This window comes from Apostichopus japonicus, chromosome 3 (genome assembly GCF_037975245.1).
Source record: "Apostichopus japonicus isolate 1M-3 chromosome 3, ASM3797524v1, whole genome shotgun sequence".
Lineage (NCBI taxonomy): Eukaryota > Metazoa > Echinodermata > Holothuroidea > Aspidochirotida > Stichopodidae > Apostichopus > Apostichopus japonicus.
Window position 1 is genome coordinate 8,372,722 of NC_092563.1, and position 27,239 is coordinate 8,399,960.

General features: G+C 37.5%; 2 protein-coding genes across 4 annotated transcripts in view; one reads left to right on the plus strand and one right to left on the minus strand.

Annotated features, from left to right (window-relative positions):
* Window positions 1-1,368: 1,368 nt before the first annotated feature.
* The window catches only part of LOC139962479 (CMP-N-acetylneuraminate-beta-galactosamide-alpha-2,3-sialyltransferase 1-like), a 32,410-nt gene continuing 6,539 nt past the window's right edge, over window positions 1,369-27,239 (minus strand). For 2 of the 3 annotated variants that reach the window (XM_071962493.1, XM_071962475.1), the window contains exons 2-7: window positions 22,644-23,124; window positions 13,458-13,657; window positions 9,444-9,608; window positions 5,934-5,979; window positions 4,095-4,214; window positions 1,369-3,001 (exon numbers count right to left, since the gene is read on the minus strand). In XM_071962493.1, coding sequence (XP_071818594.1) covers window positions 2,819-3,001; window positions 4,095-4,214; window positions 5,934-5,979; window positions 9,444-9,608; window positions 13,458-13,657; window positions 22,644-23,117 — 1,188 coding nt within the window. In that variant the 5' untranslated portion in view covers window positions 23,118-23,124 and the 3' untranslated portion in view covers window positions 1,369-2,818. Of the gene's footprint in view, window positions 3,002-4,094; window positions 4,215-5,933; window positions 5,980-9,443; window positions 9,609-13,457; window positions 13,658-22,643; window positions 23,125-25,451; window positions 26,114-27,239 lie in introns of those variants that run through there. The other variant, XM_071962483.1, reaches the window with a different exon arrangement.
* The window catches only part of LOC139962468 (uncharacterized), an 81,062-nt gene continuing 77,503 nt past the window's right edge, over window positions 23,681-27,239 (plus strand). Inside the window, exon 1 of the transcript XR_011791246.1 lies at window positions 23,681-23,690. The gene's annotated coding sequence lies outside the window, so the exon portion shown is untranslated. The remainder of the gene's footprint in view (window positions 23,691-27,239) is intronic.

A 27,239-nucleotide genomic window follows, 5' to 3' on the forward strand; every position in this document is an offset into this window, starting at 1 on the left:
GGGGATAAGGTCAGGCTATGGCTGGACTGCACGATGAAGTAGGACATATGGGTCAAGAAAGGACATTAGAGCTACTTCGAGAAAGATATTTCTGGCCAAAGATGGCAGGTAATGTGAGCGACTATATTAAATCATGTGGTAGATGTTTCCGTCGCAAGACACATGAGAAAGCAGGAAGTGTTGCTATAAGCTGGTCAACATCCACACATCTTCCCCAATGGAGCTGGTATGTATGGACTATCTATCCCTTGAGCAATCAAAGGGAGGATACGAGAACATTCTGGTAGTCACAGACCATTTTACGAAGTATGCCCAGGCATTCCCCACGAAAAACCAGACGGCTCGTTCTACAGCACGTGTCCTCTTTGATAATTTGTTTGTACATTATGGTTTCCCAACCCGGTTACATTGACAGAGGCCGTAAGTTTGAGAGTGAAGTAATCCAACATCTTTGCAAGATTGCAGGAATAAGAAAGTCAAGGACAACACCATATCACCCAAGGCAACCCAATCTGTGAGAGAGTTGACCTCACCCTTATTGACATGTTAGGTACCCTGTCTGAAGAGAAGAAAGCAAATTGGAAAGAGCTTGTAGCTCCACTATGTCATGCATACAACGCTGAAGTACTGGGTACGCACCTTATTTCCTCATGTTTGTTAGAAACCCGATCCTCCCATCGGATGTAGCAATGCAACTATATCCACAAGAACTCACCATAATATATGCGGAGCAACTACGAGAAATACTAGACTTTGCGCACCAACTAGCTACAAAACACTCCAAAGAGAGAGCACAACAAAACAAACACATATATGATTCCAATGCTAAAGGAAATGAACTTGAACCAGATGACAGAGTACTAGTGAGGAAAGTGCACCCCAGAGGTAAACACAACTAGCTGATCATTGGAGTCAAGAGATTTACAAAGTTGTAAGGACAGTTATAACCCAGATATACCAGTCTATGTGTCTATGTGGAAGAGCAAGAGCTCGGGAGGGGAAAGAGGCGTACATTGGCCGGCTACGTTAGCATGCATCTTTATCAAGCAATTTATCATATTTGTCTAAAGGTCACAGGTCAACAGAGGTCAAAGTCTGACGATCTTGTTTAAACAGTGCAACTACTTCAAAAAGAGATTTTGAGATGAGCACATACCCAACTAATTTTCTCATCAAGTGGTTGGGTGGGGGTGGGGTGGGGGGGGGTTACTATGGTTTATCCTCAACTGTAATGTCAACATGCTGGACTGATTGATTGCTTGCTTGCTTGCCGCTCTTTTGTGTATGTTTGTATGTTTGTGACTTATACGGTCTTACAAAACAACACGCAAAGTTCGTGCTTCTGAAAATAACACATATAAGTTCAGCTATTTGCTCTCGATTTATTATATTTGTAGAAGGTGAGGACACTGGTATATTATACAGCAAAAAATAGCAAAAGTAGCTTCAAAGAATCGAAGGAATTTTTAAAAGATATTTTACAAATAAGAGATCTTTAATCATAAAAAGAAAAGAAAAATATGAAATTGTTGTTAATTATAAATTTTTAATTAATATATCAAGCTTACTATTTTTTATATACAAATCATAGGTTATAAATAAGTTATTCTGATGATAACAATTTAAGTCTGTTATAATCATTCTTTGTTGGTATTTTTAGCGGCTCCAAGTCTACGTATAATCAGAGTTCACCTTTGGTTTAACCATCAAGTTTGATAATGTTGCTTGAACCCCTCTCAACAGCTTCCTCCTCCCCATGCATCTCTCAGGAAACCTATAAACATAGGTTAACCATGTTAACCATTATATATATGTATACATATACATATATATATATATATATATATGCTTGCTAATAGTACATATGAGGCTGTGTTCGATGCACCCCAACTTAATTCCATTTCATCTTCAATACGGAGTAAAGTGGTTGGTCATGAGCAATACATTGATAGCTATGACCAGGTAATAGAGGACTGCAGCCTACAATAGCTACACACTGCAGGTAATAGAGGACAGCAGCCTATAGTAGCTATACACTGCAGGTAATAGAGGACAACAGCCTATAGTAGCTATACACTGCAGGTAATAGAGGACAACAGCATATAGTAGCTATACACTGCAGGTAATAGAGGACAACAGCATATAGTAGCTATACACTGCAGGTAATAGATGACAACAGCCTATAGTAGCTATACACTGCAGGTAATAGAGGACAACAGCATATAGTAGCTATACACTGCAGGTAATAGAGGACAACAGCATATAGTAGCTATACACTGCAGGTAATAGAGGACAACAGCATATAGTAGCTATACACTACAGGTAATTAGGACTGCAGCCTATAATAGTTGTACACTGCATGTAATTGAGCCCAGCCAGTCAATGTATGCCGTATTCATGGATATTTCCATATATCTTACTTTAGATCTACAAAGACACTCGTTAGGAAAACACCCACTATTATAGTCCGAATAGTCATGCATTTTCCCAATTGTGCATGAATGTAATCATGTTTCATTATTTCTAAAAGAATGATTTTATAGACATTTTATGTGCACCTAATATTTCATAGATACCAGCTGGCCTCTATTGTTTTATAACCTCTGACCATATGGCCCACATTAACAAATCCCTGATCCTACCCTAGTTGTCTCAAGTAGCCCCTGAACCTACCCTGCATTGTTTTTAATAATCCCAGCCCCTGCCCCCATTGTTTTTGACAATCACTTGCCCTATAGGCCCTGGCATGAAGCCCTTATTTATTGATATCAGCTATTGTAGTAGGACTTATCCCGGGTAGTGATTGGTCATCATGGTGTCACCTAATTCCTTGGTAGAGACTGATTTTTCCGATTGTATCCAGGTGATGCAACAGCTGTAATTCAGCTTCGGAATCGTGTACAAGGGTCATCTGAAACATTGAATTACTTTCTCCTTCCTTGTCATCGTAGTAATGGTCCCACTGACCAAGCCTGTTTGGCCCATAGCCAAATATATTTACCTAAAGAAAGACAGACAGATATGGATATTCATATGTAGCAATCACATTAACCCAGCTGTGTAAAGTGTTGCGTGTTACCTCAACCAAGCCAAACAACTAAGACTGAATATGATATTACACACTAGTGTGTATATGTATCTTTACATAGGCTAAATTATGATCCATTGGGTAGCTTGGTTATCGTACGATATTATTTAATTGAGAATTAAGTTTTCACTGAGCCATTGAAAGGACATGTATCTTTATATAGGCTACATTATGGTACATTGGGTAGCTTGGTTATTGTACGATATTATTTAAATGAAGAATAAGCTCTCACTGAGCCATTGAAAGGCATGTATCTTTACATAGGCTACATTATGATCCACTGGGTAGCTTGGTTATTATACGATATTATTTAAATGAAGAATAAGCTCTCATTGAGCCATTGAAAGGACATGTATCTTCACATAGGCTACATTATGGTCCATTGGGTAGCTTGGTTATTGTACGATATTATTTAATTGAAGAATAAGCTCTCACTGAGCCATTGAAAAGGCATGTATCTTTATATAGGCTAAATTATTATCCACTGGGTAGCTTGGTTATTGTACGATGTTATTTAAGTTATGATTGTATGTATTGATTGTATGTATTTTAGATCCTCCTGCAAGCAGGAACTCGCAAAGAAGCCCCATTGGCTTATCAAAGCTGCAAGCTGACCGAAGTCAGTCTCTAACATTCATACTTAACGTCCATGATTATGAATTTGTCAATTGTCAACAACTCTGTAACTGGACGACATACATTAAACTTGGAGTGACTCGAGGGACCTTATGATTGGAAGGCACCGGCGTTAACCACTGAGCTAACACTCCACACGACTGAGAGCTGTTAAAATGATTTGTATTGGAGCACACACATTGATTTATAGAGTAGTAACAGATACATTAATTTATTAAAACTGTTATAGACTATACACGAAAAGTCTGTAAATATATTGTGACGATATATATAAGATATTGTATATAGTTATGTTTATACTCTTACATGAAAACTATGAATCAGACAATCAAGGTAGAAAACCAAAAGGATTTTTTTTATTAACAATTACCTCGTCACAATTGTAAAGTGCAAATATAGCTGCCAAGAAACCAGTGGAAGGATATCTACCCCAACCTACTCCCCAGATATGTTTGGCATTCCACATTAACTCTGGGTTGTACAACTTCACCTGTAGAAAGAAAAAAAAAATATGGGAAACAACAATTAGTTATTCATAAGTTAATTGTAGCTGCACTCATAAAGTGTAAGCATTGAATAAAATAAAGTAAGACAAGTGTAGTCTCAGAGACAATATGTACTTGCTCCCTATTCCCTCAACACTTATCCCTCCCCGCTCTGAGCTTAAACATTTTAGTCTGAAACTGATCAAGTGGAAATGGACTGCAGGTTCCCCATTGCAAGGAGGAGAAGAACCTTTTGGTATGACCAGATCAAGGGCGGCGGAAGTACTTTTAATCTGGGGGGGGGGGGGGGCACCAACGTCGAAGGGCACTTTATAGAAATTCGATTGGACTGATGCAGCCTGATATTTAGTACCCTTTATAACTCTTATTGTATTATCTTATTTGCGTATACACATCACTGCATCAACGCCCCCCCCCCCCCCCTTCAAGGAAACAATGCATACTAGCACTGCAATATCCAATGTGCAAATTGGGAAACAAGGAACAAGTTTTCTTTCGAGACAAAATGAGGTGAAATCATTACCAAGTCCAAGTCCCTGCACACGCGATCGATACATGCATGAAAGCAAATGAAATATGTCAAAATACGAAAGGATGGGGTAGGTTATGGGATATTAAAACTATACTCATTATTTATAGTAGGCTATAAATGGCTTCTGCTTATTACAAAGTCACAATGTAATATAGCAATGCATTTTTGGAAATGCACTAGGATTTTTTTGGCAAATTGAATATGCATAATGGCACCCACCAGAATGTTAGAAACCTTGTGGTAGTAAACATAGGCGTAGGAGGCGGGGGGCCCCCCAACCAAAAATTTTTGTGAAATAGAAGGGTAATAACACGGCAAATGATTGTATGTTATTGGCATGCGATGTAATAACCGATGCATGCCTATATGATATGCACATTAACATGCTGAACGCGCGCGGAGCGCGCGAAAAATTTGGGTAATATTCTTCGGGCAAGTGTTACAGCCCCCCAAATCAAATTGGGCCCCTACGCCTATGGTAGTAAACATCATATAAAACTTCCCGAAATATTTCAATAGACGTGGGTTTCGCTTTGTAAACTCTTTTTTTTTAATAGAAATTTTAATGTAGAAAAAGGGCACATTTTTAACCTGAGGAAAAGTGGGGGGGGGGCACGTGCCCCCTGTGCCCCCCCGGTTCCGCCGCCCTTGGACCAGATTGTTATTACTTTGAGCTATACTTCCTGCTTAAGATTTGTGAGGCTTCCTGAGTCTATTGAACAATAAAAAACATGTATTACCCATTAATTAACTGCTACTTTAATTTGTCACAATTGGCTTGCCATGTGCAACCTTTCAATCATTCATCCAGGTGGTAAAATGAAAAGAAATGGTGAAAAACCAGTTTCTGATGTGATTTCTGATTTGAAAATTTATTTCAAATTTAGGAGGAAGCTAATTAATGGGACCATCACCACATGATCCATATCCATCCCATGTTTCATATTGCGTCGTCATAATTTTAATTTAATCCATCAAACTAATTTGCCAACAGCTTTACAGCACTTTTCTTACCAAGTTTTCTTATCATTTCCCTCTAGAAAGTGGCCCTTTGAGATGTCTGTTTAGGTTTGTTCATCTCAGAAAATACAAATATCTGAACCTATAAATGCTTCCTAAAGATAATGGTTTTAGTAAGAATAAATGCACAATGGACAAAAATAGTACAAACCCTTGATATATCCAAAGCTTTTTTGTCAGGTGGTTTCTTTGCAAAGCTGTGAAGAAAAAGAATTGATTATGAAAAACCAATCATAAGAAAGAGATTCATTGATTGTGAAAGATGTAGATGAGATCCCAGGGGTTGTTATCAATCTTTGTTGTCACCTCAGGTTAGTAGGAGAGTTTGGAGGAAATCGTTAGTTTCATCCATTCTATGATTTTAATTAATAGGCTTTTATTTCTTTACAACCTTTTAACAAAAGTTATTGTCATTTTCAATAGCAAACAGCAGAGCCTTAAGTCAGACACTTCTATCAGCCATATTGTAATGATTCCAGGTATAGAATTGGACATTTCAAAAGAACTATCTGGTCTCAGTTTTAAAATGAAACATTTGAAAATAACAAAACTCAAATCGAAAGCAAAATGTAATATAAAAAATGTAATATTAAAGTAATTATTAAAGTATCAAATATAAGAATATAAAAGTATAAAAAAGAATACAATAGTATAAAAATATAAAAGTATTCAAAACGTAATATAAAAGAAAAATGATATTAAACTAAGAAAATGAACTCACAATCAAACATACGCTGCCATGTCAACAGAGCAAGAGATGACCAGGTAGCTAAATAATATTATATATTTGTAATGTGAACAACTCTAACTCCCTCTTATAAAATCGGTGCCTTTTTTCTTTTTAAATTATGTACTTGTAGACTGACCAGTCGCAGTTCAAAATGTATATATATATATATATATATATATATATATATATATATATATATACATATATATATATATATATATATATATATATATATATATATATATTATATATATATATGTATATATATATATATATTATATATATATATATATATATATATCAACTTTTTACTATATTAATGAAGAAAACTGACTAAAAAAAGTCTATGGAGTAAATCTATGAGTGTATATATAATAATACTGATACTACTGCTGCTACTACCACAAAAACAATTAAAATCATTGTCTTTCTCCAGGTATGTGACAATAATATATTGTCTTTATCTAAAGATTTGAAGAAACAAGAACCTATTTAAACTGAAAAGGGATCAGTAGTAAATTGGTCCGGCTAATACTTTTCCCACTAGCTTGACCTTGGATTACTACAAACCAGTAAGGAGGACCTGCTAATACTTAATGTTCCCCTAACTAGCTCCACCATGGATTACAAGAAACCAGTGGCGGCGGAACCGGGGGGGGGGGCTTGGGGGGGGGGCTCAGCCTCCCAATGAAAAAGTTGAGGGGGCAAATGCATGATAAGCCCCCCCCCAATATATACCAAGGCTCCGAAACGTGCATCTGCCCATTTTTCAATGCATACTTGTCGATCTGTCCGATGCACACGTATACTATATAGGTGTAATAATTTTAGTAATTGCTGGGGGACCCTGGTCCCTCGGCCCGTCCCCTGGCTATAGACTACATTGTCACCCCAACCGCGTCTTCACGCCCCGTGAAAAGTGGAAGCAGTTAGTGTGAGTACCGGTAAGCGTAACACAACTTCGTCTTAGGCCAATGACTTGCCTCATTTCAGCCAGTTCTCCAACATCCCCTTACTTAGTGGCGGAGCGTCCATATATACAGTCAGGGGCGGATCCCCCCCCCCCCCTCCTGACGGACTCAAATGGACTGCTGGCGCCCTTTTCAGCTTTTCACTACTTTTAACTTATTCGCGATTATTGACTATTTTATTGCGCTCTCATATACGTATTGACATTTGTCATATTCTGTTGGTGTAATTTTCCGACAAAATGGCGACGACACCTATTTATTCTCCGTTTATCTGCAAATTAGCAAGGCCCGGAAAGGGTTATTTCCTGCAATCTAGGGAGTAACTTTACTCAAAAATTTTCTGTACGCTCCGCGCTAACCTGTGGTGGCGCTCCGCTTAGTGTCGAAAGCGCCCCTACAGACTATTCTTGCCCCACTGACCAATACCCCTAGCTCCGCCACTGCCCTTACTACACTCAAAAACGTCTTTGCGAGTACACTACGAGTAATAGCTACTCTCATGAAACACCATCGAATATACAAATTACAATGTTTTTACAGACTTTTACGTGCAATCTGAGAAATTGCAGGCTTGAGACCCATATTTTAGGGGTAGGTATTCGCAGCATAAAACACTCGGGAAGTGCCGTTTCCGGCCATCTGGGGCTTTGAAAAAACCCAAAATTTGTTTGTACGCTCCGCGCCAACCGATGGTGGCGCTCCGCTTAGATAGTCTCCACACATTAGCCCCCCCAATAATTTTTCCGTTCCGCCGCGCCTGCAACAAACCAGTATGGAGGACCTGCTAATACTTAATGTTACCCTAGCTAGCTTCACTATGGGTTACAACAAACCAGTACGGAGGACCTGCTGATACTTAATGTTCCTCTAGCTTCACCATGGATTACAACAAACCAGTAAGGAGGTCCTGATAATACTTAATGTTCTTACTAGCTTCACCATGAGTTACAACAAACCAGTAAGGAGGACCTGCTGATACTTAATGTTCCCCTAGCTAGCTTCACCATGGGTTAAAACAAACCATAAAGGAGGACCTGCTAATACCTAGCTTCACCATGGATTACAACAAACCGGTAAGGAGGACCTGCTAATACTTAATGTTCCCCTGGCTAGCTTCACCATGGATTACAGCAAACCAGTAAGATGAACATGCAAATACTAAATGTTCCCCTAGCAAGCTTCACCACGGGTAACAGCAAACCAGTAAGGAGGACCTGCTGATACTTAATGTTCCCCTAGCTAGCTTCACCATGGAATACAACAAACCAGTAAGGTAGACCTGCTAATACTTAATGTTCCCCTAGCTAGCTTCACCATGGGTTACAACAAGCCGGCAAGGAGGACCTGCTGATACTTAATGTTCCCCTAGCTAGCTTCACCATGGGTTACAACAAACCAGTAAGGAGGACCTGCTAATACTTAATGTTCCCTAGCTTCACTCACCACTGTGACACACTTTCATCATCAGATTAATGTGCTATAAGAAAAAAAGGAGCGTTCTTTCTTCTTGAGAGGGTGTGTGAAGAGTACATCACAGTGCTATTTCAAGTGGCAGAGCTATATAGGGGTATTGGTCAAGGGACGAGTATGGTCTGAAGGGGCGCTTTCGACACTATCTAAGCGGAGAGCCAACACAGGTTGGCGCCGAGCGTACATACATTTTTGGAGTAAAGATACTTCCTAGATTGCCGGAAATGACCCTTTCCTGGCCTTGCTAATTTGCAGATAAACGAGGAATAAATAGGTGTCTTTGTCAACAAAATGTGACAAATGTCAGTAGGTACATGAGAGCGCAATGAAAAAAAGTAAATAGTCGCGAATAAGTAAAAAGTGGTAAAAAGCTGAAAAGGGCGCCAGCAGTCCATTTGAGTACGTCAGGGGGGGGGGGCATACGCCCCCTGACTGTATGGACGCTCCGCCACTGGCTATTTCAGTTCTATTCTGCAGGTTTACATATTACCTGAGATAATTTCTGAGCCACAGTAAGTCAGCTGCTTTGAAAGGAATGAAGAGAAGCGATGCATTCTTGAGGTATTCCTGGTAGTAGCTCTCTGGATAGGCGATATAGTGTGTAACTCTTCTGCCAACGTCTTCTTCAAAGGTCTCAGTAGGACATTTATTCATTCTGAGGAAGATCATAACAATTGTTGGTCATTATGTATGCAGAGTGCCAATAGGCATGCTATGAGGTTATTGCAATAGTCCATTTGTTTGTGTATGTATATATGTATTTTAGATCCTCCTGCAAGCAGGAACTCGCGAAGAAACCTCATTGGCTTATCAAAGCCGCAAGCTGACTGAAGTCAGTCTCTTAGATTCATATTTAACGTCCAATGATCATGAATTGTCAACAACTCTGTAACTGGACGACGTACTGGACGAACCGGGGACCTTATGATAGAAAGACACCGGCGTTAACCACTGAGCTAACACTCCTTTTAATAGGGTCGGTCATTGAAAATATCATCAAATTTAACAAATAGCTCTCAGTGTTCTCTGCGTGCTCATGTTACCTTGTGACACTTTCATAAAGTTTAGGCTATTACTTTATTCTGATGAGGGATTGATCACACAGTATGTAATACTAATTATGCATACAGAGGTACAGTAGGACATGTTATCATTTTGATTGAATTCACTGATAATTCTAATTAAGGACCTCGCTTCCTATCACGAATAAGCTGATTGAAAGAATCTTGACTATCAAAGTTTCTAATTAGTTTGCCCCCTGCATCGGCCTTTGGCATATTTTGTAAAACATTTCATGACTTTTTCATGTACTCTATGTAGCATCTGAATAACTTTCTGTGTCTTTTATAGCTAAGGAATAGCTACGAATAGTTACGAATAGCAAGGGCGGCGGAAGCACTTTTAATCTGGGGGGGGGGGGGACGGGGGCACCGACATCAAAGGGCACTCTGCAGAAATTCGATTCGACGGATGCAGCCTTATATAAGGTACCCTTTATAACTCTTATTGTATTATCTTATTTGCGTATACACATCACTCCATCAAGCCCCCCCCCCCCTCAAGGAAAATATGCATATAGCACTGCAATATCCAATGAACAAATTGGGAAACAAGGAATAAGTTTTCTTTTGAGACAAAATGAGGTGAAATCATGCTAGTTGCCAATGTAGGAATCTTCCGAATTAGAGTTTATTTCTTGTTAATATCTTAACAAATTTTTGCCATTCGAAATAGCTCTGAGTTTGACCGACAGAAATTCATTAAAAGTCAGGGGCGTAGCCAGGATTTGGAAATTTGTATGCACGACTATCTGAGCGGAGCGCCACCATCGGTTGGCGCGGAGCGTACTAGAAATTTTTTGGTTTTACGAACCCCTCAGATGGCCGGAAACGGCCCTCCCGAGTGTTCATTCTGGTTCTCTGGCCTCTAATTGCTAACTTGGGACACCTCAATTTTTATGTAGAAAAAGGGCACATTTATAACCTGAGGAAAAGTGGGGGGGGGGGGGCACGTGCCCCCTGTGCCCCCCCCGGTTCCACCGCCCTTGACGAATAGTTACGAATAGTGAGGGCCTATTTCAGTGGTGGGTTATATGAATATACCCTCTTTTTGTAGAATAGTTGAAAGTTTTACTGTTGTACATATATGTAGCTGTGTTCATGATAATATTGTGACCTTCTACGATACCTTTCACGATTAAAAGAGGTCGTTTACTTCTTTCTAGTATATTATTGATAGTATGAATGTCAACATTGTAGAGCATTTAAATGTTAAACTGTAAATATTAGTTGCAGAGAACAATGCCCCTGACAACACTTGATATTTTACAGCTGCTCTCTGAGCCTACATTTAAGGTAAAGTATATTTGTCAAGCTTTGCTGTATTGAGTTTAATTAACTGACTCAAACTTCAAGTACCAAATGGTTTGTTTGGTTTATTCCTTTTTGTTGCACACTTAGTTGTCTTCTAAGAAAAGAAAAGGACTACTTTTTGTTTACACATTACATTGTCCAAAGTCCATGTAGGGTTATACCGACAGAAGTAATGTGTTCAGAGGTCTAGACCATCATTCTTCCTTCTGAAACAGACGTATTGCACTTTTGTGAGTGAGTTGCAAGTGAGTTGCGCTGTATAAAAAGAACTGAGAACATAAAAGGATATATATATATATATATATATATATATATATATATATATATATATAAAAAGAACTGAGAACATAAAAGGATATATATATATATATATATATATATATATATATATATATATATATATATATCCTTTTATGTTCTCAGTTCTTTTTATACAGCAACTCACTTGTTTATTAAGGATTACATTAGAGTATGGAACTTAAAGTGATTAGGCCTACGTGCGTACCGAAAAGGGAAAACCCCAAAGATAATGTTTGATCTTATGTTTTTCTTTATTTTTCAATGTACCACCGGTGTTTTTCATGTATCATGGATGAAATATGTCATTTAATGACTGAAAATGACAGTGATAGTTGTTAAAACTAATGGAAAGGGTGTATTTTTGAAAGCATATTTGAAGACGGTTCTCGTGATAACAGCTAGACCGCGCCTAGATGTCAATTTGGTAATGAATATGCAACACTAGACAGCGACAATGTCTTTCAATGGATAATACTCAAGTTTTAATTTCAGATTGCAAATTTGAGTTAAAAATGTTGAATTTGAAGCGACCCGACGTGAAGTTGCAATCCATAAACACTTGCGGGTAATAAAAATATCCGCCTCGATCATGGCTTTTATCTATTTAGCGTGTCGGCATATGGTAATTACATGGTTAAAAGGTACATGAATACTGCACATACACAATATACACTAATCCTGTTAGACAGTAATACCGTATACTAGTAGTTGATACCAGTTGTTTTCTTCTCGACTTAATTCTTCCTCTAACGTTAGGTTTTATCATCAGACAAATGTTTTCATGTCATAAGACTTTGGAAGAGAGATTTTTGCCGAATTGAATATATAAACAATAACGATTGTAAGCCAGTGCTCCTTCGATCAGCCTTGATCGAACATCAGTTTGAACTTGAACTTACTGTTTGTAGACCTAGTATAATATTGTAGCCTTGTCAGCGACCTTCAATAGTTATAATATAGTTACGGTATTAGGCGTAGTCAGGGAGTGAAGATGATGGAAGGCCGCTGATACCAAGTGTAATGTTATGTGTTAGTATAGGCTAAGTTCTGCACACATGTTTCTGTGTTGTCACTAGTCTGCTAGTCTCATCGACGATGAGGTGTTCTTTGAAGAAGGAAAGCTTCGTTGGTACTGAATATGCATTACAGCGAGTTCTCCCATTGCATAGTTAGTTAAAATCATTCATTAGGCATGGCGTAACAGAATACATGATTGAAATCTGTCTTCAGGGGATAAATGTTTGGAGTATACTTTTGATCATTAATTTCTTAATTAATGAAACGTTTTTGGCAAAATTAATTTCGTAATTAATGAAACGTTTTTGGCAAAGTTAGCTTGGTGAAACCTCAGTTTTCATGGTTTGTCAGATAAGCAGCTTAAACGAAATTTATTTCCTTTTAACTAAATGCAGCTAGGGAATCACTTTAACATATCTAGAAATTAAGGTCAACATGATATCCTACAATATGTGAGACTTAGTGTGAAGGAGCAACCAAGAAACAGTTGGAATATCCATATGCAAAATCCAAATTTATTTCGCATCAATTATTCAAAATATATAACTGATATCATTTTTGAAAAATTTATTTCTTTATTGTGCTCAATCATTCATTGAACCTGTCAAATTGGATTATATCCAAAAACGAGTACCCCTTCAGTTTATCTACTGCTGGCACATAATTAACAACTTTATCAAATTTGACATTTTGAGTGTTTGGAAAACTGCATGTAACTTTTTGGATTATATATTATAGTACTTCAGTAGTTTATATGGAGCTGTTTTGAAGGATCTTGGAAGAAACAAGCCGTTTGCAGGTAACAATTTCTTTACCTCAGCACGAAGTTGTGAGCATCAATGAATTCTCCATATTTACTGTCTAGAATGTTGGCAGAATTTCCAACCACAGCACACCTGCAACAGGTGTGACTGAGACTCAAACATCTCTCTATCTTTGCCCTTCCGCCAGGTGGCAATAATGTCTTTGCAAGTTCCATCACCTCTGGTAGAGATTCACTGCCTGGTTGTATGTTCTAAGAAAAAAAAAGACAATAAAGCATGTTATAGCAATCAACATATTGGATTGACCAACATTCAACCTTTTAAAGAGATATGTATTTGTTCAATGACTGATTTATATGGAATTTGAAAATTTTCGATAGATCACAAAAGAAAATCATTCAAAGTTTATTTGTTTGAAATCCTGAAAGCCTAACATTGAACTTGCTATTCAATAAACTTCTTCTTTGATTATGGAAAGTATAGTGAATTCATTGCACGATGTGTGCATATGGTGTTACTGGTGACAGTAACTACATCACCATATATGGGCATGATGTGATATTAGTGGATGTAAATATACTACCGCAGTTACTATGAACACAATGTGATGCATTATGTGACTATATGGCCACTGTTACTATGCCAACAATGTGATGCAGTATGTCACTTTGGCTACCATAACTATGACAATAATGTGATGCATTATGTTACTATGGCCACTGTTACTATGGATACAATGTGATGCATTATGGCACTACTATGGCCAATGTTATTATGAATACAATGTGATGCATTATGTCACTATGGCCACTGTTACTATGAATACAATGTGATGCATTTTGTAATTATGGCCACTGTTACTATGAATACGATGTGATTCATTATGTTACTAAGGCCACTGTTATTATGAATAAAGTGTGATGCATTATGTCACTATGGCAACTGATACTTTAAGCACAATGTGATGCATTACGTCACTACGGCCACTGTTAATATGAATAAAATGTGATGCATTATGTAACTAATGCCACTGTTACTATGAATACAGTGTGATGCATTATGTCACTAAGGCCACTGTTACTATGAATACAGCGTGATGCATTATGTCACTATGGCAACTGTTACTTATTAGTACAAGATTAGCTCTGTTGCGAAGGATTAAACATTATATAGACACTCCCACGTGCATACTTTATTATAATGGATATATTCTTCCAATACTTGACTATTGCTGTCTAGTTTGGGGAACTACCACTGCCCATAATACTGATAGAAGTTCAATTACAGAAAAGTGTTGCACAAATTATTTTAAATGCTACATATGAAGATTGTTCAAGTGATTTATTTGCCAGGCTGGGATGGAAGACTTTTGATAGACACGTTATGTATAGAAGGTTAACTATGGTATACAAGTCAATTAATGATCAAGGACCGGATTACATGAAAGAGATGTTTAAACCAGTTACGAACATTCATAATCACAATTTAAGATCCTCGTACTGCAAGAAACCTGCACATTACAGGCGGACACACTAGTTTTTATAACAACCGTTTTTCATGCATTGCCGCAAAAGACTGGAACAAACTAGATCAAAGAGTAAAATCAGCTAGAAATCTTAACCATTTTAAACGCCTAGTATCTGATATTGTTTAGGTCTACTTCACTTTTAATTAACCAAATTTCTTAATTTTCTTTACTCTGTACACGTTTTTACTATTTTATTAAGCATTATTAATGTATTTATGACTTCTTAAATTTTCATACATTTTATAATTTATATTATTATATGTCTTATTAGAGGGCCTCGTGGATGATTAGCTATTGCTAAACGAGCTACTCTCTTAAAATAGAGTTTAAATAAATAAATAAATAAATTATGTCACTATGGCCACAGTTCAAGCAATGTATAACATATCCTGTCACTATGGCCACTGTTACTTTAAACACAATGTGATACATTATGTCACTAAGGTCACTGTTCAAGCAATGCATAATAAATCATGTCACAATGGCCACTGTTACATTAAACACAGTGTGATACATTATGTCACTATGGCCACTGTTCAAGCAATGCATAATATATCATGTCACAATGGCCACTGTTACTTTAAACACAGTGTGATACATTTTGTCACTATGGCCACTGTTCAGGGAATGTAATATACCATGTCACTTTGGCTACTGTTACTTTAAACACAGTGTGTTACATTATGTCACTATGGCCACTGTTCAAGCAATGCATAATATATCATGTCACAATGGCCACTGTTACTTTAAACACTGTGATACATTTTGTCACTATGGCCACTGTTCAAGCAATGTAATATATCATGTCACTAGGGCCACTGTTACTTTGAGCACAATGTGATCCAATATGTCACTATGGCCACAGTTGAAGCAATGTAATATATCATGTCACTATGGCCACTGTTAATTTAAACACAATGTGATGCATTATGTCACTATGGCCACAGTTCAAGCAATGTAAGATATCATGTCACTATGGCCACTGTTACTTTAAGCACAATGTGATACATAATGTCACTATGGCCACTGTTCAAGCAATGTAATATATCATGTCGCTAGGGCCACTGTTACTTTAAGCACAACGTCATGTACATCATGTCACTATGGCCACTGTTATGTGAAATACAATGTGATGCATTATGTCACTATGGCCACTGTTGAAGCAATGTAATATATCATGTCACTATGGCCACTGTTACTTTTAATACAATGTATAACATTATGTAGCCACAGTTGCTACTATCAATGCATGAACACACCGTTTTTTTCTCCTGTGAGAAGTATAAGGTACATGATCTCAGAATGGCCACTGTTCCATTATGAACACTGTGACACATATGTCACTTTGGGAGTAATTTTCCTGTGAACACTGACAGATAATGTCGCTATGACCACAGTTGCTATGAACAAGATACTTTGCAACCTAAAAGTGTAGCTAATGTGGTATGTATACGGATGTTCTTTAGTGACAATTACATTGGACCTGTGAGTTATTCTACTATTCTTGTGTTTTTAACAGATTCCTGACATCAATGGTCTGTGGTTAGTATAGACCTGATTCAACATCCCTAAAACTTCATTAAGAAGAATGAGTATAAATCTGAATATATAAATATAGGCTTGCAAATTATGGAACTAACAGTCCTTCTTCTAATTTTATATGTCACCGATGAATTTTACTAGGTTAATTATTAATAAGTCATTAATGTCAGTTCCAGTTTGCTTATATTCATTATCTCTTTACTAACATTCAGCAAAGCTTAAATAGCATAAAAAATATTATAGGGTCATAGGGTTACTAAAAAAAATCAGATTTAATAAAGAACTTGAAGTAACTGGGTTAAACATTTAAAGTGAAAATGAATCGCATGGATATTTGCTGAAAATGGTGACTATATTGGTCTGACACAAAGAAGAAAAAAAACGAAAACAAAAAAAAAAAATGAAAAAATAGGATATGAAATGTATCCCGAAATAAGCAGAAACATGGAAATAGAACTTTACCAGATCATGTATAGAATCCCTATATTTAAAAACAGGTTAAGAGGAAATAAAAATTATAGAAGTATTCTTCCATTTGGGAGATAACAATTATGTTAAGTTATACTTTGGGATGTCATGTTGGACATCTGTAATGTCACACTATCACTAGGATATTAATATTATTACTTTCTCTCTTTTGATTTTTTTAACATTTTTTAAAATATTTTCAATGTGTCGACACTGACACCAACACCATCATTATTAGTTCATGTGCATCTTCAATAGTTTAGATGTAACACTTGCAATAACCTAGTTGCCTCTAACTTACACAGAATACAAAGTACACAGAATAGGGATCGAAACACATCAAAATGAAGAGTTTAAGTGGTTAGATGATATCATATTTAGATTTAAATCAGTAGTAGGTCTTCTGGGAATGGGCTTCTCATCAGCAGAGGGCTACAGTCGCCATAGATACGGCTGTGGGTATTAACTTGTGCCATCTGTACAGATCTCCAAAGATTTTGTATAGCGCTGTAACATATCTCAATCTATGTGCTAAGTTGTGAAAATATGTACAGAAATATCTTGTCTTGAAGAGATATGAGAGGCAACCTAGTTGCCTCTAACTTACACAGAATACAAAGTACACAGAATAGGGATCGAAACACATCAAAATGAAGAGTTTAAGTGGTTAGATGATATCATATTTAGATTTAAATCAGTAGTAGGTCTTCTGGGAATGGGCTTCTCATCAGCAGAGGGCTACAGTCGCCATAGATACGGCTGTGGGTATTAACTTGTGCCATCTGTACAGATCTCCAAAGATTTTGTATAGCGCTGTAACATATCTCAATCTATGTGCTAAGTTGTGAAAATATGTACAGAAATATCTTGTCTTGAAGAGATATGAGAAAAATCACAAGTTTAAGTCCAGTTTATTCCATTTCGGAGACTGGTATACAATTTCATGATATGATGATATGATACACCTCGTATTACGCTTCCACCCGAAGGTGCTTCAGCAGACTAAGGAAATCCTTAGTCGGAAATTATTGAGGTTCCAAGTTTTTGTGCGTGGAAGGACACCGGCGAAACTCGCCTTCTCTTTTCGAATAGTGCCCTGAAGTAACGAGGCAGGGGTGTGTAGTCCTGCTCCCGGGACCGCAATTTAACGTCCCCTCCGAAGGACGTGAGTACCGCTTTCCACGTGTAGCCACTTTCCTACCACGAGAAAGGAGCGGGGTGAAAATTGGTGTCAGTGTCGACACCGAGGTTTGAACCAGGGACCTCAGGTACATACAATTTCATGATATGATAAGATGATAAGATACACCTCGTATTACGCTTCCACCCGAAGGTGCTTCAGCAGACTAAGGAAATCCTTAGTCGGAAATTATTGAGGTTCCAAGTTTTTGTGCGTGGAAGGACACCGGCGAAACTCGCCTTCTCTTTTCGAATAGTGCCCTGAAGTAACGAGGCAGGGGTGTGTAGTCCTGCTCCCGGGACCGCAATTTAACGTCCCCTCCGAAGGACGTGAGTACCGCTTCCACCCGAAGGTGCTTCAGCAGACTAAGGAAATCCTTAGTCGGAAATTATTGAGGTTCCAAGTTTTTGTGCGTGGAAGGACACCGGCGAAACTCGCCTTCTCTTTTCGAATAGTGCCCTGAAGTAACGAGGCAGGGGTGTGTAGTCCTGCTCCCGGGACCGCAATTTAACGTCCCCTCCGAAGGACGTGAGTACCGCTTTCCACGTGTAGCCACTTTCCTACCACGAGAAAGGAGCGGGGTGAAAATTGGTGTCAGTGTCGACACCGAGGTTTGAACCAGGGACCTCAGGTACATACAATTTCATGATATGATAAGATGATAAGATACACCTCGTATTACGCTTCCACCCGAAGGTGCTTCAGCAGACTAAGGAAATCCTTAGTCGGAAATTATTGAGGTTCCAAGTTTTTGTGCGTGGAAGGACACCGGCGAAACTCGCCTTCACTTTTCGAATAGTGCCCTGAAGTAACGAGGCAGGGGTGTGTAGTCCTGCTCCCGGGACCGCAATTTAACGTCCCCTCCGAAGGACGTGAGTACCGCTTTCCACGTGTAGCCACTTTCCTACCACGAGAAAGGAGCGGGGTGAAAATTGGTGTCAGTGTCGACACCGAGGTTTGAACCAGGGACCTCAGGTACTGCAGACGTGTACTCTCCCGTTCTGCCACCTCACCTCACCAATTTCATGGATTCCTCAAAGTTTTAACTCAGTTGATGGGACGTAATTGAAAATACCTCAAAGAAGCATTCTGATTGGTTGATGACCAGATGTGTGTAAACTTGCCAGACAAAAGGTGGTCAACATTTCATTCCCCAAATGTGTAGTTATTAGTAGTAAAAACCGTACTTTGGTTCAAATTTGTCACATTATCAGTGCGTGAATTGGGGAATGTACAGGTATGTTGCCCAGAAGTGGCTGTCAGGGATTCCTCAAAAGGATTTCTCACTGATTTCAGGGATTGGACGAGCTTGCCGAGTTTCGTGGAATTAGCTAGGAACGATATGTTGATTTAGGGCATGATGGATGGAGATGCACATTTATTCATAACTTACGTTTTCAGCTAGAAGAGTAATCTCCTTTTAAACCTAATACATGAAAGTAAATTGAAGACTACGTTTTTGATTGAGTCATTGAAATTTGTAAAACAATGGATTAACATTAAACAAACAAAAAATTGGGTTTCAAAATAAGTCGCTCAGATATTGACATCAATTTGTGTCAGTGTTCCAAATATATATCACATTTTAATGGGAATTTTATGATGTAATTAAGGTATAATAAAGACCGACAGGCACAGTGTTAGAAGAACCATTATTGAAACATTTACTTACACACTTTAAATAGTTCCTTTTGTTTGAGGAATATCTAGGTCTAAGGCAATGACCTTTAAGTTAAATCTTTTGAGGACTCAAATGCCAAAACCTAAAGCCTAACTGTGGTACTGTCCGACCTCTCACATAGCTTAACGGAAATAGTTAATAGCAGCTGTAGGAAATGTAGGCTTTAGATATTAAAATTTCCACCTGAAAGTAAGTACTTATGACACCAATTAAAAGTCAGTTATTTTCATAACAAAAGCAGGTGGAGGGAGAGGAAGCACAAAAGTATTTGTGTAACTTGCTGTAATTTTGCAACATCTGTAACTCCATAGTTAGGTTCAAAGGTCATCAGTATAATTGGCCCGAAATAATATGTTAAAAAGTTTAATAATGTTCGCTCATGTTCCATCTTCAATAAGCGTTTTTCTACCATCAGGTTCCCTCAAAGCCTATTCCTGACTGACATTAACCTTTGATTGTCTAATTTTCCACTCCACAATGTCTGGAATATAAATTGGAGATGCAGGAAAGTACTTTTAAAGATCTTCTAGCTACTTCCATCCTGCTAATTGTTGGGGGCCAATACTGGTCACCTTTACCCTTTAGCAGATCATTAAAGGCATTGAAGACTCGCCCCAAACCGCGTGCGGCCATCTGAAAAAGTTAACTTTCTTACGGAGAGCCAAACGTTCCATAAATGTCGAAAAAGAAAGTGAAGTGTCCAAGTTAATATATATGTCCAATTCGATATCAACATGTTACAATTCGATATCAGCATGTTACAACTCCATATGAACATGTCGAAACAAAATACAATATGCCATTGCGTCTATCAACATGTCAAATTCAGCATCAGCATGTCGAAAACTTGTAACAGCATGTCACGTACTACACTGGTCATGTCAACATGCTATATTTACGTCGTGCTATAATTTTGGCACTTCGGCGCGCGCCAACGTTTCGTATATGTCGAGATTTATTTCAGTATGTCCAAAACTTGTGTCAGCATGTTGAGAGAAGGAAATAAAATATTCAAGCCAAAGGGATCATGTTGATGACTTTGTGCGAGATAATATTTGCCGGACCTTTGCACACCATCCCACGTACCATCAGAGTAAGAATTTGCGTTGAATTAATATTATGAACAAAGTCGGCCTGGACGTTCGGCATCGATACCGACAAGGGTGAGGAGTTGACAGGCTAGTTAACTATACCACAAAACTGCTAATTTCCAGTTCCATCGATGCTAAATACACCGTACACATCCGTTCACTGGTCAGTCTGTTCCCCCTTTCTCAAATTACAATTTCAGCATAGGCTACATTCAAATTTGCCGATAAACACGCCGCCACATGCCTTGTTGATCCATTCGTGAGTCATTGGACGCGGACACTAGCAGTAACATGGTAATAATTGAAAGTTTGTAAGAATATTCTTGGGGAAATTTCACTAGGCCCCTTTCTCCCTTTGATCCAGTCCGTGCTCTGTCTTTGGGATTTACTTCAACTAAGTTCTACTTGTATTTAGCCTATGCTAAGTTAGGCAATGCCTAGACTAAGGCTAAAGTTAGGGTATGCATACTCTTATTTCTAACGTTGCCTCTAGACGAGTTCGGAGGCGTGGTGCTATCGAAAGCTGGTTTTCTCTGACGCATTGGTTTATTTCTCCAACCAAACGCGGTATGGAAGAAAAAGTTTCTTGCAAAACATTCATTATGAATGATTATATTAAATGAACTGCTTTGTTTTGGACAAAGCTTTGGCGCGACTAATACGAATAAGGGCTTGAAGATATTCTCAATGGTATATTTTTAACCTACTGCAGCAGTTTAAAACGTATATTCAACCATAGTACCGTGTGAACGACACGAACCATGTGCAACGTTGTCATGGCAATACTTCACTACTCTTCGCTCACCATGCTGACACAAGTTTTGGACATACTGAAATAAATCTCGACATATACGAAACGTTGGCGCGCGCCGAAGTGCCAAAATTATAGCACGACGTAAATATAGCATGTTGACATGACCAGTGTAGTACGTGTCATGCTGTTACAAGTTTTCGACATGCTGATGTTGAATTTGACATGTTGATAGACGCAATGGCATATTGTATTTTGTTTCGACATGTTCATATGGAATTGTAACATGCTGATATCGAATTGTAACATGTTTATATCGAATTGGACATATATATATTAACTTGGACACTTCACTTTCTTTTTCGACATTTATGGAACGTTTGGCTCTCCGTACTTTCTGTTGCTCGCAAGTGACGTTTTGCTCGGTCGCTACAAAATGCAGACAGTATTGAAACGTGATACCTTATTTGTTATCTTTAGCTGGACCTGAGATGTCCATCGCTGTATCGTTTGTATACTGTGCTGTGGGTATTGACTGCAGCTGTATGTACTGACGGTAAACTAGTGTATAATTACCAACGGTGGCAAGCTATGTGTGTTTTTTCTGGGATCGATGGTGGTGTTTAAAACTTCTGTTACACCTCATTCGAAACTAGGTCAAATTACCGGCATTAGACGTTTCTTTTTGCGCGAGTCTTAACACCCTTTAAGGCTTCAATTTGGGCAAGACTCGCAGAACACACCTGTTCTTTAGTCCACTTTTCATGTGGTGTTTCTGATATAGAACCATTATGCTCTGGTATATTTGACTGATGCCACCAGTTTCTCTTCTTGAGGTGAGACTGATGCCATCAGTTTCTCTCTTTCAAGATGAACTTTTTAACCCTGGTTAAAGGCAAAATATTTTCTGTTTGAACTTTTAGCTATAATGCCATGTGTAGCTTCTTTTTGTTGTTGTTGTCATTTTTTGAGGGGAAGTTTATAACATATACTTACATTCCACCAATCAAACACTTCTGTTGAAAGGTTCAAGTTACTCCAGTCCCATAAAGGTTTAGTCCTGGTCACAAATTTTTCATGGAACCATTGTGAATTATTGGTTTTTTCCCATAGCCTCTTACAACTCCTGCTCGTCATAAAGTCCTTAACGTTAGGTGGAATGTGTGTTGGATCATATCTCATGCGATCAAATTTTCTGGATCCAAGATCTTCAGAATCCATTTCCCTCCCTGTCCTGTTTCCTCTCTGATGAGAACCACCTCCCATCCAGTTGGACGTTACTCTCGCCGGTTGATTCCACGAGCTCTGATCCATGCTTTGTAACATGTGTTCAAATTGTCTCTGACTCAGAATGACTTGGCCCGCTACTTTTTCCGTTTGCAGGTGAACCATAGCCAATTGGTAGCCGACCAGGGTCCCTGCCATCAGGAGGATTAGACTGGTCAGGACAGCTGATCCGGGTTTGGCCATTGTGGATCTAACAGAAGAAATTTAAGGTACACATGATTAATGAAGAAGATTCTATTTCGCTCCTCTTCATATTGTTCAATCTATGGTTGTTGATTTCAAATAATGATTGCAATTTTATGGAAAGTTAGACATCCTCCAGAAAATATTTTCCACCATATGAATGTAACCATTCGACGTGTGTGCTAAGTGACTTAAAGGGAGTGAAGACTCGCGCACAAAGAAACATCTGATGCCGGTAATCTCACCTAGTTTCGAATGAGGTGTAACAGAAGTGTTAGACACCATCATCGATCACAGAAAATACACACACAGCAAGCTACCGTCGGTAATACGACACTAGTGTACAGTCAATACATACAGCTACGGTCAATACCTACGACACAGTGTACAGATAAAAGATAACAAGGTATCATGTTTCATTACTGTCTGCATTTTGTAGTGACAATTAGAGAAAAACTTCACTTGCAAGTTACGCAAAGTTAACTTTTTCAGAGGGCGGCACGCAGTTTAGGGCGAGTCTTCAATGCCTTTAATTAGTCTTTGGTCAAAGTCACTGGTACTTTCTCATATGTTCAACAACAACTATATTAACAGTGCAAAAAGTTATTGAATCTGTCTTCAAAATGAACTGTTCAAATTACAGAAGCTTATTGTGCTAATGCACTAAGTTGAGTAAAAATCACAAATTTGATAACTTTGACACTTTAATTAATCCAACAGATATGAGCTGCCTTTAAGATTTCACAGATGATAATTGAAGATTGATTCGTTAATAGGTTATAATGGCTCAAAACATGATAAAATAGACTATGGAAGGTAATCTGCACTGCTGGAAAATTGTTCTTCTTTGTTGCATATATCATCATGACCTACAGCCAGGAGGGTAGGAAGCTTCCAAAAAGTGGGTGAGGGGGAGGGGGGGCACACCATCAGAGGGGCACTTTCTCATTCCACAACCACCACTCGCTATGCTATAAACCGATACACACCAGCTTAAATATATATGATGTGTTAGTATGCTATCAATATACTATGATGGTGCACTGCAACATTGGCTTTTTATTTATTGAGATTGTTTATTGTTAACTGTGCTACATAAAGATATGGGATGCCATTTTAAATATAGCATGTACAGACTAAAATAAATAATTAAAATAAAATATGAAAATAAACAAAGGCTTAATATATCAAAAAGACAGTTCTTCATCAAAGGGGCACATGTTATTTGCCAGTAGGGCACATTTGCTATTTTGGAAAAAAGGGTGGGGGATGTGCCCCCAGTGCCCCCCCCCCGGCTCCTACCGTCTGCCTACAGCAGCAAACAGGGAAGCAGCAAACTTTCATTATCCAGTCTGTGGGTTGCAACACCATAGTGTAATATGTGTTCAAGCGCTCTTGACAAAAACAGAATTATAAGAACAAAGAGATGAGAAGGTTCTTCATGCCCATCTGGTATGTCAAAACAATATCCTGTTACAAGAATGGGGTTATGTACAAAATAATATATAAATAATATCCTCAAAAAGAAGGGCTTACATGCATACAAACAATTATATAAATAATATCCTATAACAAGAAGGGCTTATATACAAAACAATATATAAATAATATCCTCAAAAAGAAGGGCTTACATAAAACAATAATATCCTATAACAAGAAGGGCTCATATACAAAACAATATATAAATAATATGCTGTTACAAGAAGGCTTATATACAAAACAATATATAAATAATATCCTCAAAAAGAAGGGCTTACATAAAACAATAATATCCTATAACAAGAAGGGCTCATATACAAAACAATATATAAATAATATGCTGTTACAAGAAGGCTTATATACAAAACAATATATAAACAATATTCTACAACAAGAATGGCTTACCTACAAGCAATATATAAACAATATCCTGTAACCAGAAGGGGTTATATACACAACAATATATAAACAATATCCTCAAAAAGAAGGGCTTACATAAAACAATAATATCCTATAACAATAAGGGCTCACTTGCAAAACAATATATAAATAATATGCTGTAACAAGAAGGCTCATATACAAAACAATATATAAATAATATTCTACAACAAGAATGGCTTACCTACAAACAATATATAAACAATATCCTATAACAATAAGGGCTCACTTGCAAAACAATATATAAATAATATCCTCAAAAAGAAGGGCTTACATAAAACAATAATATCCTATAACAAGAAGGGCTCATATACAAAACAATATATATTAATTATATCCTGTAACAAGAAGGCTCATATACAAAACAATATATAAACACTATAGCCTATAACAAGACAGGCTTACGTACAAACTCACCAAAGTTTAATGTTGTTCCTTTCAGTGAAATCCAGTGTTTCATTTAAATTGTGGTTGGTTTAAAGGTTGCTCTGATATTATATATGGTTCTGTGGGACCCATTATAAAAGGGATTTGAAATATATGTGTGTGCATGGGCAACAATTTGCCCACCTAAGTCTAACAACAGCCTTGGCCAGAAACTAATCTGATTCAATGATTATGATATACTTATGTCATCAGTTTATTGCTGTTTATAGACATAATCAACTTAGGCCAAATTGCTCATTATCAGAATCACTTCAATTAATAATAGCTTGTAAATTGAGGAAAGAATTACTATTGGATGATTAGAAATGTGATTGCAAATATTTATCACTTTATACTTACAGAACTTTCAAATTACTTTATTGGAAATCTGATATCCTGTTTCAAATCCAAACAGGGTAATCCAAACCAAGTCGCAATCTCAAAAATGCGACAAAGTGGCTGTTATAGCATGGAGGTATTATGGGTTAATAGAACAGAAAAGCTAAATGGTATTTGACTTCCTGTAAGGCCCATTAGTTTCACATCACATCAGTAATCCAACCAGCAATTGCACTTTGGAAATCTGGATTTGTTGACATGAACACTGTTCAAGTTTTCTGATAGGGTATGATTATATCAGCTTGGGTCACTTACAAGGGTAATACCTCACGGTAAAGTACAGTCACTGGTTTATTTCAGTCCAATCTGTAGGAAGTTGAGTTTGATACTTAAACAATATGACTGTTTTCAACATTTTACGAAAAATACGAGTCATGTATCAATTGACTGCATTATAGAACAAATGGGATATTTTGCGTATATGTACAATGAATTAAAATAACAAGAACTAATGTATGGCGATAGAGAACAAACACTAGATTGGTCATAATTAATGAGTCCAGATGTAGAGAATGATCACTAAATGTTTGCATAATTAATGAGTTTTATCTTGCATATTAAAGACTATGAATATTCATTAATTATCTGTGTAGTGCAGGTTGTTAATTTTATTCTTAATGATATTGATATCTCTCTTTGAAAATGGTTGCCCTCAAATGTATTGTCTGTACACATTCATAGTTATACCAAGCTTGTACAAACACACACTCATTCATCCAGATATATGGCTTAATTACTGACAATTCCTGCATGGTTAGGTGATGCCTTCAAGTTACTCGACACAAATGGGTGATTCGTGGGATATTGGTAGAGTCATGGTGGACACTCCCAGCTGCAGTACCACTATATTGTCTTGAATTATAAATTTATCAAGCTTTTCGTCCTTGCAGTAGAGACTTTGCAGACAAGTTTTTATGCTTTAAAGGTAAAGAGACAATTTAGTTTCAAAACCACTTATTTAATTTCATATGTAAAAAAAAAAAAAAAAAACTTTTTAATCGTCAGAATAGTTTGTTTAAATTTGTTTTTGAAACTGTATTTAAATTATTTTATCATCAAGAGAGATGCTTTAGACCTAAAATAATCCTTAAATCATACATTACACACATATTAACATGATGTAACTACAGGATTGCTTGTGAAATTTAGTATTAGTATTTATAGGATCATTAGGCTGAAAATTGACCATGCTTCCACAGACATATGATGCCACACTTTTCAATGGATCATTCAAGATCCTACCAGCGTCAACCTAAATGCTTGATAATGTCATGTTCTTACGCGAGACGGTGCACAAACTATAACCAACAGTTACCCCTCCAATTGTCAGCTGCTTTTCCAGGAATTCATTGAGTAGGTTAGTAATATAAATATATATCT